This window comes from Oryctolagus cuniculus, chromosome 15 (genome assembly GCF_964237555.1).
Source record: "Oryctolagus cuniculus chromosome 15, mOryCun1.1, whole genome shotgun sequence".
NCBI lineage: Eukaryota > Metazoa > Chordata > Mammalia > Lagomorpha > Leporidae > Oryctolagus > Oryctolagus cuniculus.
The window spans coordinates 35,525,716-35,545,008 of record NC_091446.1 but is presented as its reverse complement, the minus strand read 5'-3'; the positions used below and the strand labels follow the sequence as shown (position 1 = coordinate 35,545,008).

The 19,293-nt window shown below is 39.8% G+C and overlaps 1 protein-coding gene and 1 pseudogene across 2 annotated transcripts in view; one reads left to right on the top strand and one right to left on the bottom strand.

Annotated features, from left to right (window-relative positions):
- Positions 1–742: 742 nt before the first annotated feature.
- Positions 743–19,293, top strand: part of LOC100349948 (cytochrome P450 2C4-like) — a 38,400-nt gene continuing 19,849 nt past the window's right edge. For both annotated transcript variants that reach the window (XM_070057564.1, XM_070057565.1), the window contains exons 1-3: positions 743–1,055; positions 2,973–3,104; positions 5,735–18,994. In XM_070057564.1, coding sequence (XP_069913665.1) covers positions 18,827–18,994 — 168 coding nt within the window. In that variant the 5' untranslated portion in view covers positions 743–1,055; positions 2,973–3,104; positions 5,735–18,826. The remainder of the gene's footprint in view (positions 1,056–2,972; positions 3,105–5,734; positions 18,995–19,293) is intronic.
- Positions 13,927–14,654, bottom strand: LOC127484272 (general transcription factor IIF subunit 2 pseudogene; annotated as a pseudogene).

The following is a 19,293-nucleotide window of genomic DNA, read 5'->3' as shown; positions in this document are numbered from 1 at the left end:
ACTCCTGGGCCAGAGCAGAGAGCTGGCCTGGAAGAGGGGCAACCGGGACAGAATCCAGTGCCCCGACCAGGACTAGAACCCGGTGTGCCGGCACCGGGAGGAGGAGGATTAGCCTATTGAGACGCGGTGCCGGCCATATAGTTACTCTTAACAGGAATATTTATCCCTTAATATGACTTTTATTTCTGAGATTCTTTGTTTTTTGTTCTGTATTTTCTTTCTCATTGGTATACTCTAGTTTTAACCACATATTTTTGTAATTGTATTTCATTCTTCTTACATAATATCCTTCTGCTCTTTGAACATTTTAGAAATTTAACTTAAAGATTTTATCATATGTCTGATGTTTTGGCTTCCTCAGGAATGACTTCCTTTAAATCATTTTTAAAATTTTTAATGGACAATGTTTAATGCTTCTTTGTATACCATGTAGTTTTTTGTTGAGAACTGGACATTTAATATATCATAACGTGACAATTCTGGAAATGAGACTTTCTGCCTTGCACAAATTGCCGTTTATCCTTGAGAGAGCCTGCAGCTATCTGCTTATTTAGAATTTTTTATAAATTGCGTTAGCATGGTTATAGTTCCTGTCTTCTGATCACTTGACTCTTGTTCTGTTTCTCTGCTATCAGTCAGTGATGTGACACAGATTTCATTAAAATCTTGGGTCTAGTAAGAATAAAAAATGCTAAAGTCATTCTGCTTCTTTAAATTCCTCACTTAGTGCCCTGGAGAAGTTGTTGGAGCAAATGGGATTGAAACAATGCCCAGCCCATCAGCAACCAAAAGGCACAACTCCTTATTCTGAAAGGAAAATATTCCCGTTGCCCAGTCTGGGGCCAGAAAGCCACACAGCAGCACAGGACACTGGCCCCAAAGTTGCCTGCCACAGAGCTGAGGTACAACGTATGTTAGCCTCTATTTATACATGAGACGCCAAAGTTCCCTAAAATAGAGCAGAGAAGTTCTTCATCAAGCACTAGCCTGAAGACTGCAGCAGTCTGACGAGCATCCAGAGTCCTGAAATACTTGCCCCAGACAGATCCTTCAAGGTCAGTGATTTCCTTTTCCTGCAGGGACTGATTCCTGAACTTCCTGATCTGGCATGTTTGTTGCATTGCTCCAGAATTGCCATCATAGCAGTATCACTGCTGTATGATATGAAAAGTCTACCCCTTTACTATTGTTTCATAGAGTCTAGCTTAATTATGACAGGTTATGTGCTAGTACCCAGTGAATCTCAAATCCACTTATAAAGAAGGAAATGTTAGTGGTGGTTTGTGAGCACACTGCTTGTCTTACTGATTCAAGAGAAATTCTAACTGGATGAACTTACAACACTCTCTGAAGGTGGGATTACCAATCGATGTGAGTGTCTGTGTGTAGCAACTTCATGTTTTGAGAGGATTTAGTTAATTTTCTGGGTGATGACTATATAACACTGACATAACTCAGGTCATTTTGATGTTATGAAAACATCTGATTTACGTGCTGGGATTTAGTGATAAAAATGTTGATTTAGGGACTGGTTAGAAAACTATAAATATAAATTATCTCTTGTCATCAATATTTAAAAATTTCCCTTTATGGTCAGTTCTCTGTCACATAATTTTTTCAGTCCTCAACCAAACTCATTTGTCTTTCCCTTATCTTCTTTTTTTAGATTCATGTATTTTACTTACTTGAAAGGCAGGGTTACAGAGAGGCAGAGGAAGAGAGAGAGACGTCTTCCATCTGCAGGCTCACTCCCCAAATGGCTACAATGGTTGGTGTTGAGCTGATCTGAGGCCAGGAAACAGGAGCTTCTTATAGGTCTCCAATGCGGATGCAGGGACCCAAAGACATGGGCTGTCTTCTAGTGAATTACCAGAGCCACTCAGAGAGCTGGATCAAGAGTAGCCAGCATTCAAGCCAGTGCTCATATGGGACCTCAGCATCACAGGCAGAGTGTTAGCCCACTACATGACAGAGCCAGGCCCCACATGTCCTTTTTAATGACTTACTCTCTCCTAACTCACAGTGTGTGAGAACTCCATGTAATTAGTCCCTTAGCTCTGGCATCAGCACAACTTCTGATCTCTCCTTCGTCCGTGGGCACAGTGAACTCTCAGATCTGTCTTCATGACCGCAGCATCTCTTCACCTCGTACCTCCAATTCATTCCTGCGCGTGTCCTCAGTCCTTCTTGCCAGTTGCCTCCCTTCTGGACACAGTGGTGCTGACCTCATCTTTTCTTGAGGAACCCAGTGTCATCTAGGTTTTGCAGCCCTACCAGCTTTGCACAATTTTAACTTCTTAAAGAACCTGCATGTATAATTGATTCCATGTCAAGTTTTGGCAGAAGACCACATTGTGAACTCTTTATTGGGCATGTAATACATTTCATGGTATGATCTTGACTTACTAATAGACTTATGTTTTGTTTATATTTAGCTCCTTTGTTTATACATAGAAAATGTAGTTAATATTGACTTAAGCAAATGGTTCATTTATGTCGAATACAAGGTGACTTATGTTCAGCCAATCTAGCAATAATTAGATCGCTAAGCGTTACTTTGGGCGACCTCCATTTTCCTTGCCATATTTAGCACATAGACCCTCATTTTCATGATTAAATCCTCCTCTTCCAAGATGATGCCATTTTGCAACAATGTTTCAAGTAAAAAGAAGGAAATAGAGGCTGTGGTATCACTAGGCTTCTTCTGATATTCTTTTGAAAAAGAAATATTCATGACATACCTCACTCAAGAGTCTCATAATGGAATGTTTAGGCAGAGGAGAAGTAATAGTAAAGTCTGAAGTTTGGGGGCACCTTATCAATAATGTCCACACATCCTGCAGAGTTTTTCCTAATATTGCACTTTCAGTGTTCCCTGTTAGCTATCTTTTAAAATAAATGTGTTATTTTGGATTTAGTGTAATAATATATGCTGGCAAGTAATTTGTCAAATTGCATCAAATCACTCCTAGGAAAACAATTTGGAGTTCACTCTTGAAAGCTTGGTAACCACTGTGTCTGATTTGTTTGGAACTGGGACTGAGACAAGGAGCACAACGCTGAGATACTCCCTCCTGCTCCTGATGAAGCACAGGAGGTCACAGGTAGGACTCAGTGAGCAGCAAACTGCATTCAGGAGAAAAGATTGGGAGCCTTGGCTACTGTCCTCTGCCTTGTTTGTGCTAGAGGAGTCTCACTGTTTAAAAACTTCTGTGCCAACAACTGTACTCTGTGCAGTGTAGTGATCAGAATAAAACAGGCCAACGTTGTACAATGCAGGAGGAGATCTTAGAGCAGTGAAGACAGCCTGGCAGGAGGAAGAGCAGTGATGTTTGGGGGCTGTGCTGGATCTCATGGGAGTGATGTGTGGGAGGCACAGCATTGCATTTTCTTTTCATAACAAAAAGACCCCATTGAGCAATAGCTATAGTCTTGCTGCTACCTTTCCTCATTCTGACAATTCAGTGCTCTAATACAGAGAAAAGGACAAGGAAGCTTTTCTTACTGAAAACCAACTTGAAATTCAGTGAGGCTTCCTTAAGTAATTCCAGTCTGGGAGGTATTCAAAAGTATAGATGCATAAGTCAGGTGTTCCTTTCAGTCAGAAGATGCACCCAAAGTAATGTTATTACAACAGAAGTCTATTGCCCTAAAGCCGGTCTTGAATAAAACAATATTAGGAGAGGTGATGTAAATAATTTTATATGTTTTGACAAATTCATTTAGAATGTTTTCTGAATTAAATTTAGTTTTGTAGGAGGTAAGATAACACACTTTTTCCCTTGCACAAACTCCCACTTAAAAAACAACTGCACACTTACAAATGTGAAATAATGCTTTAGAAGTAGAAGGAGGTGAGTACAGGAACCAGCTCATAACTCTCCAGTAAATGCCGGAAACTCCCAGAGCAGTGCAGAGATGATCATTGGCTTGCAGAGGGGGAGAGGCTGTAACCCAAGTGTGGCAGAGGAAGGGTCATCAAGGAAGAGAAGCTAGTCTGTGTCCCTGCACCCCCAAGGGTCAGGATTTGGAAATCCCAAGTGTCAATGAGGGTAGAACAAGAGGCTGAGACACGGGGTTATCCCGGTCCCTGGGTCCCAGTTCCCCCCAGAACTCCTCTTCTCAGCTAAGTGAATTTCCCCTCAGGAAAAGGGAGTTCAATTTCTGGGCACATCAAGCCTCAGAAGCCCTTTATTCAGGCACAGAGGTGTGAGGTGAAGGCTGCAAAGAAAAGTGTGGCTCTCTTGGAGTTCCAAGACCTTGGCTCTTCTCTCCATCTTGTCTCCTGAAATTCAGCTGCCACATGAATCCTCCAGAGAGCAAATGGCTCTAATGGAGACCTCCATATTTTGCCTTCTTGATAAAATATTATTTCCAAGTGTTCAGCAAAGTAAATGAAATAAAAACATCTGCACAAGACACAAGGCCATGGAGTTTCAGAACAGAAGAATAAAAGAGAAAATCACCATCCATTTCAGAGAGATGGGCAAGATCATATTAAAAGATTTAGGACCTAGAATAGCATCAGAATTCTCAAGAGTAACTATTATCTCATTAATAGCAAAAGGGTATCTTTAAACCTTCATGTTTGCAAAAAACTTACTTATCCCATTTTCTCAGAAAAATACAGAATGTGGTTCTCCATCCAAATGTCAGAAACCAAGTGAGAAGTTGTGGGCTCTAGGAACTGAAAGCTCCCACAGGAGGATAGAGTGTCGGGGATTCTGGTACCAGGCACTGGACATATTCACTTCTGAGTAGACCAAATGGATAGGCAGACATGAGCAGAGACATGAAGAACAATAATGAAGTGACTAATAACCTGAAGTTTCACAATAACCAGAGAATTATCACCAGGTGTTTGAAACATCTATCTGAGCATTGGGAAATATTTCTATCCAGGAGATAGAAAATTGTGAATGGAAAAATGATGACAAAGTTAATAATGTCAAAGAAAGTAATAAAAATTAAAGACGAAGAATTGTCTCTCTAGGAAACTATATATATATATATGTGCTCAGAATGCTGAAAAATGAATGCTGATATGATCAAAATGTGTGATCTAAATATATCCTGCTAAATGGAGTGACTGCTGTACGCCTGTCATTGTGAGCATGTGTGTATATGGGAGAAAGATGGAGATGAAAATTCCCATCTGTCTTACGAGGAAATAAATAAATGTAAAAGTCGGTAATAAAGAAATAGATGTTTTTAAGAAACATGATTATAAATTACAGGTATGCTCAAAAGGGCTAAATTTGGGGAGTAGGAAGATGATAAGAGTACCATTGCAAATGAACACACATTCCAAAACCTGTAAATACATATACAGACTCACAAAAGATAAAAATAACATGTATCAACACACCCACACCCACATCCACACAAACATCTGTTTTAACATAACTTAAGCCCTATGCCTTTTAAAAGCTAGATTTCATTCTTGTATTCCTTTCTGCAAGGACAGTGTTTTCTTGATTTAATTATATTTTGATTTTTTTTTGGGGGGGTGAGCATTTTATTACTTGTATTTATGGTAGTTTCATCTGTGCATTTATATGGCCTATATGTACCAATATATCATACTGGTAGTTTGTATCTTTTTGTGGTAACTTACATTTCTTTCTGGGCTTGTAGCTTATAATTCTGTTGAGATACCTTCATTAAGGTTCAAAAAACCCTAAATTGCCAATTTTCTCATTTTCTCCATTATTTCTTACTTGTGCCTTCTCAGCTAAAGTCCAGGAGGAGATCGAGCATGTGATTGGCAGACACCGGAGCCCCTGCATGCAGGACAGGAGCCGCATGCCCTACACGGATGCTGTGATACATGAGATCCAGAGATACATTCACCTGCTCCCCAATAACCTGCCCCATGCAAGATAATCTTGTTTCCTTTACATTAAACCTCAGTGCTCTTAAGCTTCTCACCCACAGTGTGGTTCCAGCCCCGCCCACATCCTGTGAAAGTAGGGGAAAGTCCCTATGTGTGGCATCTTGATCACTCAGTGCTGCTTCCCTCAGATCTTGGTGTGTGGCAGTGGGTGTCTGCCAATTGTTTTGGTTCATTTCCAAATGAATGCTAAAGGTGTCAGTTTGTCAATTTCCCTGTTTTTCAAGTTTTATCAGTATGACATTAAATCTCTATAGAAATTCAGTAGAGGTTGACATCTTGACAGGTTGAATCTGCATTTGTGAATGTATTTTGATACCCTTTGATTAGGCTCTTTGTTATTTCCTCAGTAATGTTTTGTTTTTAGTACAATGGTTTACAAATTTTTTGTTGTTGCTGGATAATTAACATTATTAATTTGTTAGAAATTTGTTAGAAATTGTTAAAAAGCTTTTACCTTTTTTTAACACTGCATATTAAAATATAAAATATTTTCTTTATTTTAATATTTACTTACTTGAAGGCAGAGTTAGAGAGAGAGAGAATCTTAATCTGTTGGCTTACTTCACAAATGGCAACAAATCCAGGGCTGTCCAGGCTGAAGCCTGTACCAAGGAACTTCCTCTGGTTTCCCACATGGCTGTAGGAATCAGGCAATTAGGCCTATGTATATTCACTGTATTCCACCCTCCCCCTAAATTTAAGTATTATGAGTAAATACACATAGTTACATTTGCATGACTACATATTGTTTAAGGCTTCAGTATTTTTATTCTTGAGTTTTTGTGTTGCAATTTTTCCTCCTTTAGAATTCTTTTCAGATTTTTGATATCAAGACAATGGTGGCCTCATAAAATTATCTGAGAAATGTTCTCTAACATGGTTCTAATCTCTAAAATTTTTAAATTTTAATTTTAGTTATGAACAGAGTCAATCTGTTGTATAGATGCAATTCCAAGAACATAATGGTATGTTCTTCTACCCTCCGTCCCTCGTCCCTCTGTTGCATCAGGTTTGGGGACCTGCTGGAGGGGATTGCTGTACTTGCTGTTTTATACTCATCTCTCAGGTTCACCCTGTGCTTGATGTCTTTAGAGAGTGTGGTGCTCCAAGGGTGTGAGCCACTCACTCCCTCTGCACAGGGCAGTGTTGTGTAGAAATCTGCACACTGCATGGATGAGTCTACTCTCTCACAAATCTGTTGAGTGATTTCTTCCACCACAGTCTAGGGCCATTGATCTTACTGGAGGTAATCATCTTAGATTGGAATTAGCAAATTTTTTGTAATTGGCCAAAAAGCAAATATGTTCAACTTTCCAGGCCATGGCTTTCTCTTTCTGCCCTTAAAGAATGGAAACAGTCATAGACAAAGTGTAAATGAATGAGGTTTCTTGTTCCAGTTTTTATTGAAATTGAAATTTATGTTTCATGTAATTTTCATGCATCAAAAATATTCTTTTGTATTTTTTCAGCTTAAGCATTTTTAGCTCCCTTCCTCCTGTAGAAAAACAGGTGAGAGGCTGGACTTGTGAATGTTATTTGGTGATGACATTACTGTCCAGTAAAACTATCTGCAATAATATGTGGTCTATTTGGGATTTGTGTCCTAGCTGAAAAAAGTTTACCTGATAAGGTGTCAAATTTACACTTACCTGTCATTAGAAGTTTTATTGTTTTAGCTCTTGTGTTTAGACCAATGGCTTATTTCATATTGATTCTAATTTACGCTGTACTGATCATGCTTCATTTTTTACTTTATAAATGTCCAGTTGTTTGAGTATATTTGTCGAAATTATATTTTTCATCTCCATTTTTATTTTACAAGTTGTAATACATGTGTATATATAAGTATGGTTCAATAAGTTTGTGGAAAATGAAAGCAAAATATAATATACACTTCCAGTAATATTTCAAAGACCCTTGTACCTTCATATATATTTGTAGATAGGAAGTGTGTATATATCTGCTTTTATAACGATATATTTATTTTTACATCAATACTTTAGTGTGTTTGTTCCAATAATGAGGATTTTCACTATACAACGACAATAGCATTCATACGTAGAATTTATTGATACAATAATAGTTTATATGACTTACAAGAAAGCACATAAGTGCTTGGTGTATTCCCTGAACCACAGTGGTGAGGTAGGGGCAGATTCTGAGTTAGGATTAAACTATAATAAAAATCTCATCTCAATTTTAACATGAGCACAAACAAACTGTGCCACAGTGATAAATGGTCACGGGTTTCATACTTGCTACTGAACCCACATGCTCACATGGAAGATGCTGCTACAGGGCATTTTAGCAAAATCACATTACTTGGTCTGTGTGGCCAGGGATGTCACTGCTCTTCCTGGGACTTGGGCTTCCTCCTCTGTTGATCAAACATTGTCCTAAGTGATTTCCACTGTTTTTTTTAACAGCTCAGTGACTTCTTTATACTTGGATTATCTGTTTCTGTTTTATCCAGGGCACGGACATCATAACAACACTGACATCTGTGCTACATGATGAAAAAGCATTTCCTAACCCAAAGGTATTTGACCCTGGACACTTTCTGGATGAGAGTGGCAACTTTAAGAAGAGTGACTACTTCATGCTTTTCTCAGCAGGTGTAAAATTCATTTCCATGGAACTTCATAGAAGATAACTCTTTTAATTCAAATTTTTTCTTCATATAGGGTGAGCAAATTTCATGTGTTCCATATGTACAGATTAAGAGTATAATGATACTACCCACCCTATACTCCATCCCTCCCACACTCCCTCCGCCCTCCTCCTTCCTTATTTTTTCTTTTAGTTTATACAATGATATCTCTTCAGTCTGTATTCTGTTCACAAGTATAACCCTCAAATAAATAAAGAATTCAACCAGTAGTAAGTAGAAAAACCGCTCTTTCTCAAGAGTATTGATAAGGACATTAATCATAATCAAATGTTAAATGTGAATTTTGTTCACATACATTACCTTATTTTGTACTCTGTCAATGCATATCAGGGAAAACATATGATATTTACATTTTTGAACTGGCATATTTCACAAAGCATAAGGTTTCTAGCTGCAAAAGACAGGATTTTTTTTTTGATGTGTATTCCACAGTGTGTATATAATCAGTTTCTTATCCAGTCATTAGGTGAAGGACAGCTGAGTTCAGTCTATTTTTATTTATTTATTCAGTTTATTTTTATTTATTTCTAAATAAAAATAAAATAACAATCCTAGTGTCAGTTCTCTGTATTCTCTTCATTCGTGCATCAAGCAGATAAGAAATAAAAGAAAATAGAGTCCCAATAGTTCCCACCAGTCTTCATAATGCAAGCAGAGAGAAGGATGAAAAGGAAGATGGAAGAAAGCTGTCTTGTCTGAGTCTCACCTAGAGTTATTGGAGTTGTGGTTTCAGAAGAGAGACACAAATCTTTTAAAGATTTATTTATTTATTTGAAAGTCAGAGTTATAGAGATGGGGGAAAGAGTGAACAGGAGTGGAGAGGCAGAAGGAGCGGGAGGGAAAGAAGAGAGAGGGAGAGAGAGAGAGAGACAGAGAGAGAGAGAGAGATATCGTTCTTCCACTAACTGGTTAATTTACAAAAAGCTGTAATGGCTAGGGCTTAACCAGAAAAGTCAGGAGCTTCATCCAAGTCTGCTATATGGGTATCAGGAATCCAAGCACTGGGGCCATCTTCCACTGTTTTTCCTGGCTTTACCTGCTATGCCATTATGCTGGGCCCTAAAAGAAACTCTGTTAAGAACGGTTCTAACCTGTAGGGAAAGTTGAGAGGATCAGCTCAAGGGAAGATGATCATTATATTTCACAGTCCCATATTCCTTCTTGTGGCTACTGTGAACATAGAAGAAAAATTTGGAATATCATTTTACTCCCTGTTTTCAATTTAGAGGCAGGTATACATGTGCATTGTTCTATTTCTAATCTTATGTTCTCAGTGCTTTCTTTCCAGGACATGATCAAAATCCATAGAAAGCCTATGTTATCATTTTTCTACATTCCTTCATGCTGTTTCACACTTAACATAATTTTGAAGGCAATTTTGGGCTATGTCCTTGAATCAATCAGCCTCATTTCCTCTCTAAACCAAAGGTAACTGAAAATCAAATACTCCTTGTATTTTAACCATGGGTTTCCTTTCTTCTGTATCTGAAATTAAAATTGACATCATTCATGCCCGTTTCTGAGCTCATATCCCAGAGTGATGTATTGTCATGCAAATTTAAGTTAATACTTATTTTTAAAGATTTATTTATTTATTTGAAATGTGGAATGACATATAGAGAGGGAGAGACAGAAATCTTCCATCCTCTGGTTCCCTCCACAAATGACTGCAATATTTACGTCAGCAAAAGCTGTCTGCAACAGCTAGGATAAATCCAGGCATCCAGAATTATACCCTGGTTACCCATGTGGATTGCAGGGATCCATGTACCTGGTCCATCTTCTCTTGCCTTCCCAGTTGCATTAACAGGGAGATGGATGGATGAGGAGCAGTCAACGCTTGAACTGCCATTTCAATATGGCATGTTGGTGTTGAAAACAGGGGCTGAACCTACTGTGCCCCAGTTAATAAACTATTATAAAGATTTACATGTTTCTGTGCAAATAGGAATGTGTATTTATGTATTGTCAGAGAATATACAGTACATATAAACAAATACATATAGCATTACATGTTTTTATAACATCGGACTCTAACTACATGTGCACTCTAAAGCTTCTTTTTTTAAGACTTATTTATTTATTTAAAAGTCAAGTCAGAGTTACACAGAGAGAAAGAGAGAGGTCTTCCATCCGATGATTCACTTCCCAAATGGCCACAATGGCTGGAGCTACACCAATACGAAGCCAGGAGCCAGGAGCTTCTTCCGAGTCTCTCACACGGGTGCAGGGGCTCAAGGACGTGGGCTGTACTCTACTGCTTTCCCAGGATATAGCAGAGAGCTGGATCAGAAGTGGAGTAGCCGGGTCTCAAACTGGCGCCCATATTGGATTCCGGAGCTTCAGGCCTGGGCATTAACCCACTGCTCCACAGCAGCAGCCCCAAACTTCATTTTTTATTTAACAATATTCCATGAAAACCCCCACAATAGTAGAAATACAGGAAATGGTTCTTAAGGACATAGAAGAAGAAATGGAGATTGTTGTTATTAACCATGAAAATTTATTTAAAATAAATATTGCAAATTAAAACTATTAAGTACCTTTTAAATCTTGACAGGAAAATGAAAATGTGGTAATTCATGTATTGGCAAAGGTGTAGCAAGAAGGCAATCTTGTATACTGACAAAATCAACTTCTCAATGAGACCAAACCAGAATGTTTCATTAAGTCTTGTAATCTCTCTTCCATTTGTACCTTCCTTCATCAAACATGAAGTGTTTACCTTTACCCTGCTTTTGGACTTACATGTTTTCTGTAACTTAATCTTTATTGTAATTTGTTCCATTGCCCTCGTTTGGAATCTATCCAATTTTTTTAAGATCTGTATATTTGTTTGAAAGGCAGAGTTGCAGAGAGGATGAGGCAGAGAAAGAAAGAAAGAGAGAGAGTTCATCCATTCATTGGTTCACTCCCCAGGTCTTCCAACTTCTGGTTCACTTCCCAGATAGCTGCAATAGCCAGAGATGTGGCAATCCAAAGCCTGGAGGCAGCAGTTTGTTCTGGGTCTTCCCGAGGACTTGGGCCATCTTCTATTGCTTTCCAAGGCAATAGCAGAGAGCTGGATCAAAGTTGAGCTAGCAGGACTTGAACTGGCACACATATGGGATGCAGGCACTGCAGGAGGCAAGTTTACCTACTTCACCACAGCGCTGGCCCTGATACCTGGTTTTAATGCCTCATCTTTGCTTTCCCCCTCCTTCACTCACCCACCTATTTTCCTTTCTCTTCACAAATGTTCACTGACACATTGTCAAGTGGGTGCACATAGGGGCTTGTTGTGAGCACAGTTTCATATCCTATTATTAGAATTAGGAAATATCGCATAGGCTGGAGGCTCTCCAAACCCCTCTAATGTCAGGTCCAGCTTCCCTATGGTGAGGCATCACACAGCCTTGCTCAGGTCAGATGGAGGCAAACCCCACAGGAAGACTCACATTCTTGGAACTCATGACCATCACATCCAGAAGGTGGCCCTTCCTCAGATACAGTCAGCAACTTCTCATACCCACCATCAGATACAGTATTCCAGGGCTGGCAAAGAGGAAGAGCTCTTCATTATGAATGTGCCTTGTCTCCACCAATCTTCTTCCCAGAGTTGTACTCTCTTAGGGCTTCTGCAGTCTTGAGGCTCTCGGTTCCTGGTTTAAAGAGAGCCGTCCAGAGGCCACAGCTCTCCCTAGGATGGTTCAGCTTCTGGAGTCAACTGTCCTGATATCTGGATCACTGTTGAGCCTCCAGGTCTGGCACTGCCCCTGATCGCTAAAGGTGTTCAGGAGAGTAGGAAGTCAGAGGAGTTTACCACAGGCTTAGGGTTTTGGAATTAAGGGTAGAGGGTTTCAGAGAGAAGTCTGTGATTCCAAGCAAGCTTAAAGAGACACTTTTGCCATTTCACTATTTCTTCTGTAAGGATGTGGTTCTCCTGATCTTGCACAGATAAAACAGATGAATATGAATATGGATAATATGAGCAGTAGACATCATCTTTAACTTGACTTTTCGTTAATTTTATTTATCAGATCAGCCCACTTATCTTCCCACTAAACATATAGATTTTCTGTCAAACAGTAAATTTGAATTTAGATGGAATCCTTTAGAAATGATAGACCATTTTTCAGCACGAGAATTTCTTTAACTTCACTCTTACGGAATTGAGTCTCAGTCTGTTCAGACTGATGTAAAAAATGTCATAGACTTGGTGGCTTATACAGAACAGAAATTTACTTCTCATACATCTGGAAGCTGGGAAGTCTAAGATTAAGATTCCAGCACATTTGTTATCTGGTGTGATCTTCCTGGTGTGTAGATGGCATCTTCTAGCTGTGTCTCCATGTGTCCGACGGGATGAAGGGGTTCTCTGGGGTCTCTTATAGAAGGCAGAAATCTCAATTATGGGGGCACCAAGCTCATGACCTAAAATTTTATCAAATAATCCATCTTCTAATATCATCTCCTTGGAGGTTATGATTTTGTTTCTTTCTATTTATTTTTATTTATTTATTTTAAAGTCAAATCTATAGAGAAGGAAAGATCCATCTTCCCATCAGCTGGTTCACTCCCTAGATGGCTGTGTTGGCCAGCTCTGGGCCAGGCAGAAGCCAGGAGCTAAGAGTGTCTTCCCGGTCTCTTATGTGGGTAGCATGGGCCAAGCACTTGGTCCATTTTGGGTGCTTTCCTCAGGCCATAAGCAGGCAGTTGTACTGGAAGTAGAGCAGCCAGGCCTTGAATAGGCACCAGTATGGGAAGTCTGCATTGCAGGAGGCAGCTTTGCCTGTTCTGTCACAAGGCTGGCTCCAAGAAGTCCTAAGTGAGCAAGTTTTTCTCCATTTCTCATATCAATATAATTGAGTACAATGAACTCAGAATGAAAACTGACATTTCACTATAAACCTATATGCTCTCCTTTTATTAATGTGTGTTTGGACATGAAACAGGGAACCTTCTCCCTCCATTTTTTTTAAACAGATGGTTCTCCAGCAATTTTCTGAATACGGAACTTTGGCTTTTCATTCTTAACAGTTTCTGTAGCTGACATTCCTCTCTTTGAATCCACATTACATCTGCTCCTCAAGAGACAGAGCAAGACAAAGTCTTAATCTAGGAAACAAATTCCTCATATTACATTTAGAAGGTAATCATAAAGAAAAACCCTTTTAATCCCCTAATCCTATCCTATTCATGGATAATCTGGTTTGATACAAGTCCATAAAAAAAATTTCTTTCTCCTCAAAAAACATTTATGAAACTTTGTAAGAATTACAGGTTTAAAAAAATCGTCCAAGTGAAACAAAAGTACCAGCCATGTGACTGCTACAGATACAGGTGCTCAAGTGTTCAGAATCAAGGCTGAGGTTCAGTGTCACCCTGCAGGGGTTCCACCAGCCAGCTCCCCAGGCACTGGCTTAATCTTTCCTTTCTTCTCCCTTTAGTGTCCATATTCTAGCCTCAGCTCCCACATATTTTTGTGGATCTCTTTTACATTCTGAATACCAACTACTCTCAAGGTTTCCTTCAGGTAGCCCACAGGCTGTTTTGTGATGTCCACCAGGTCCCTCAGGTTGGAATACTAGTGCTTCTCAAAGGCTGAAAACAGCCTGGCTAAAACTTGCTGTCATCAGCTCGGTCTCGTTTTCCATCTTGTTTCTCCTTTCATAGTCAATGTTGTATTGATGACTAGCAACAGGTTTGTAATTGGTTGTTACAAGTATACGCAGTTGTTGGGATGGTCTTACTGCTTTGGGAGATTCCTCTGTTTGCCATCTCTTCAATCTCATGTAATTCTCACTGGCCACATGTTGGCACTCAGCTCTTTATTCCAGCTCCTTCCAGAGACAGCCTCTCCAAGGAGCTCTCGGTAAATACTGTTTACCATCCAGCAGTTTGCCAGACACACAGATGATCTTGATCTTCATTCAAAGTAAAGGACACCACAGTCTTCCCTTGATTCTTGGTAATCCACAGTTTCTCAAATTCACCTCTTCCAGGTGCTTTAGCCCATTGCTATGACAAATATTTAGAAACCTTGGCCAGACACACTCCTGTGTACTGTTTGGCGCAAGCCACATTGTGTTCCCCATGCTTAGCCATGAGTCTATTTGAGGTGGAAGCAAATGGACTGGAGAAGCAGCCTCAGGACCTTGGGTGCTGTGGAGCATGTATCCTGAGCAAAAAGCTAGCTGTGCAGTGGAAGGTGGACTGCAAGGAGACAGTGCTGATCACCTGCTAGGGTACTAGGAAATCTGCAACTGAAGAACACTGGAGGTTGCGATATTAAAATACGAATTGTGGGGGGAAGGACGGTAGTGTGGAACAATCACTATGTTCCTAAACTTTTGTTTATGAAACGCATGAAATTTGTATTCCTTGTATTAAAAAACTGCCAAGAGACGCAATGACTTTAAACAGCCTTGTCTTGAGCATTGAGGAGCAGTTTTTTTTTTCCATCATACTATATTGTTTAACTCTTTTTTCAACATAGAATATAGTCATATGTATATAATTGAAAAATAGATCTTAGTAAAAATAAGAGTTTGAATTAAAAAAGAGAAGGAAGAGCGGTGGGAATGTGGGTCAGAAGTTCAGCATGGTGGGAAGAATTCATTGTTGTAACTGTGAAATGCATAAAGTTAGCAACTGTAAAACTGTATAGTTCTGCATACATTAGTACAAATTTACATGTAAGGGTACAGTTTAAAATCTTACCATGGGATCCCAAATCCCTTTAAGCTTAGTGGTAAAAGTAGCATTTTTAGTATTAAAGTGAGTATTTGGATAGGATTAAGTGTTAAACTGATCATATAGATTGGATTAAGTTTTTGGTAATAAAGATAGAATTAAAAAGGAGTGAATACTCCAACATGGGAAGCAAACCACACAGCAAACTCGCAGAATGGAGCAGCTGGGACTTGAATTAGCCAATATGCGATGCCACACTGCAGGTGGCGGCTTCACCAGCTAAGTCACAGCACCGGCAGTAGAAAACTGGGATTCTAAGACAATCTCTTTTACTGATGTATTTGTGACACTATATATCACTGAGGTAAGAATTGTTCATTTCTGAACATCAAAATAAATTTGGTATAGTTGATCTCAGAGATCACTTTTATCTTTGGATTATATATGATCGTGGGACTAGTGTTTTGTGTAGCACTTAATGTGCCACTTGGGGCTCCTGACATCCCTAGCAGGGCCCGAGTTTCAGTCTCAGTGCTGCTCTCCATTTCAACGTCCTTATAATGCACACCTTGAGAGGCAGAAGGCAATGACTCATGTTCCTGGAGCCATGCTACCTATGTGGTTGACTTGCACTGAGTTCCGGGCTATCAGTTTTAGTCTGACAAAGCACCAGAACTATGGCATTAGAGGAGTAACCCACAGATGGGAGGTCTCTCTGTCTCATTTTTCTTTCCCAGTCCATCTCTCTACTTTTCAAAAAAGATTACCCAGGAAATTTATTATCACGCAATAGTGAATCAAAGCACACTCTGAAAATGTTAGTGAATCCAGGCAAACTGAAGGCCTTTTTCGAAGAACAGAGCAACACATGGAACACATGGAATCAGTTCAGAAGTCTAACATCAGCAGTTTGTGTGTCTTTGATCTTGGGACTGAATCTCCCAGGCTAAGTTTCCTCATCCTTCAAATTGAATGATTTTACCTTAGGCAAAGTTAATAGAATCCAAATAATGTGTAGGGTGTGAAACTCTTTGTTAATTGTCAGAATCTCTCTATTCATGGCCAATAAATCATTCTCTAAGTTGTTTTTGACAAAACTTAATTTTTACAAATACAGTTTCGAAATAATAGCACTGGGCTGGCACCGTGGCTCACTAGGCTAGTCCTCTACCTGTGGCACTGGCACCCCGAGTTCTAGCCCTGGTGGGGTGCTGGATTCTGTCCCGGTTGCTCCTCTTTCAGTCCAACTCCCTGCTGTGGCCAGGGAAGGCAATGGAGGATGGCCCAAGTACTTGGGCCCTGCACCTGCATGGGAGACCAGGAGGAAGCACCTGGCTCCTGGCTTCAGATCTGTGTAGCGCACCGGCTGTAGCTGCCATTTTGGGGGTGAACCAACGGAAGGAAGACCTTTCTCTCTGTCTCTCTCTCTCACTGTCTAACTCTGCCTGTCAAAAAAAGAAAAAGAAATAATAGCACCATCCAATTTACAGAAACATCTGATGATACTGGTAAAACATGCCTTTGTATAACCATAGTCACTGGTGATCTAGTAACATTTTTCTTTCAGTGAGGTTTACCTTCTTGTGAGCAGTGTCACCTCCTGTTCAGGTCAACACATTGTGGTTCTTTGAGCTGTGGGTCTATTAAATGATTTCCCTTCCTCTACTCCTATATTGCACCTGTAAGTACATTCTTTCTAATATTTCCCTGAATTGCTGAATTATCTACTTTTCATTTCAGACTATGACAGTCCCAAACCTACAGAATCATGCTTGGCTACAGCCAAAAGTCAGGTGAGGGTAGTCTTAGTTTCCCAAGAGTTTCCCTCAAATTCTCTGAGATTTTCTCTTTCCTTAGTTACACTGACTAAATTTTACCTCTATGATGAATAAACGGGAAGAACCCTCTCTTTTTCTGTTCATGTGAGCACATATGGTTTTTTATTCTTGAAGTCAATTAAAGGAGCTCCTATTAAGAGGAATGTCTGTTTCATTATGAACATAGTGTGTTGTTTGTTGAGAGTAACTAATATTTTAGGTTTCCTTTGTTTGTTGAAGTTACTCTGGAGGCTGCCTATGTGTAGGACATAGTACACAAGATGGGAATCAGAAGATCTCATAGAACCCCCAGAATAGACAATGTGGCATATTCATTCAGCTGCTGCTTTTGACACAGGCATTCAATGTCAGAAACTTGGGTTTGGTTTCTGGTTTCACTTTTTGACCTGGTTTATGCTAGTGCTATACCTGGAGTCAACAGATGATTTCTCAGCTCTTGGGCCCCTTTCACCCATGTGGTAAACCTGGATTGACTTCTGGGTTTCTGATTTGACCTGTCTCAGCCTTTGCTGTTGTGGGAATTTGGGGGAGTGAACAAAGATACAGGATATGGATCTCTAACCCTGTCTACTCTATCTCCCTCTCTTTCTCTTTCTGCCTTCCAATAAAGAAAAATAAAGTTTTAAAAGCTATATTAAATTTATTTAAAACAACTCTCCAAAGCAAATTGAACACAAAATCTCAAATTCCCTTCTGTGACTTGTAAGCTCTGTGACCCTGGCCAAATCCTCTGTTGTCTATGAATCTCTATTCATTTGAAAAACATAAATTAATATTCTCTGCTTTCTCGAGTTTTCCTTTTAAAATTTAATGGTAAATCATGCCAATTGATATAGCTAGTGACTTGTTCCTTTTTGTTTGTTCAATATGTATGGTTTATGGTTACTTTCTAATGTTTAGTTACCTATAATACTAGTAGAGTATATAAAATATTTGAATAGCTGCCATCATTGAGTACAAAGTGTTTAAGTTTTGGCATACTTCTAAGACACACTTCCATATATATTTTATATGCATATAAAATACATTGATATACAAGGAATAGCATATTGTGATTTCATTTAGTCTTAAAAAAGACAGAATTTGGCATAATTTTGTTTTATTATAATTAATTCTCTATCACGACTGCACATGGAAAACACCCCCCCCCTTTTTTTTTTCAATTACAAATACATGGGCACAACCCAGTATAATGAAATTACAATTTCCCGAGTGGGCATAGGTAACAAAGTGATGGGACTAAACTTTTTTTCTTCTCTGTAAAGGAGGCAAAGTCCACTAAGAAGAGAGGATAAAGTGCATCCTTGCGGCAGGCACTGTGGCTCACTAGGCTAATCCTCCACCTAGCGGCGCCGGCACACCGGGTTATAGTCCCGGTCGGGGCGCCAGATTCTGTCCTGGTTGCCCCCCTTCCAGGCCAGCTCTCTGCTATGGCCCAGGAGTGCAGTGGAGGATGGCCCAAGTGTTTGGCCCCTGTACCCTATGGGAGACCAGGAGAAGCACCTGGCTCCTGCCTTCCGATCAGCGTGGTGCGCCGGCCACAGCGCTGGGGCCGAGGCGGCCATTGGAGGGTAAACCAACGGCAAAAAAAAGGAAGACCTTTCTGTCTCTGTCTCTCTCTCTCACTGTCCACTCTCCCTGTCAAAAAAGAAAAGTTCATCGTTGTTTGACACGTCCAAGAAGCATATTAGCAAGAGTGGTATAAAGCCTGTGCTTCCCAGCTCACAGGATCCCAGGAAGAAGAGAATGGATCCAGTTGTGGTCCTGGTGTTGGGGCTCTGCTGTTTACTTCTCCTTTCACTCTGGAAGCAGAATTCTGGGAGGGGGAAGCTCCCTCCTGGGCCCACTCCTTTCCCCATCATTGGAAATATTCTTCAGATAGATGTTAAGGACATCAGCAAATCCCTAACTAAGGTAAGAATTCATTATGCTCCTCCTGTGGCATGCAAAGGGTAAACAGATTGACTCTTTTTAAAATAAAATCTATTCTTGGATGCACAACCTTAAAACAGATGATTACATATCAAAATGCTCTCTGTAAGCTTTGATGCTTCTTCTACCAATTTCAGGAGTTCAGCAGAGAAATATTAGGTCCTTGGAGATAGAATCAAGATAACTAGGTGACAAAAATCGGGAGTACAGAGGATCTTCTTTGATTTTCAGCCATTTGCCTGAACATCAGTGGTAGTTAAGAGCTTCTGATAGAAATTTCA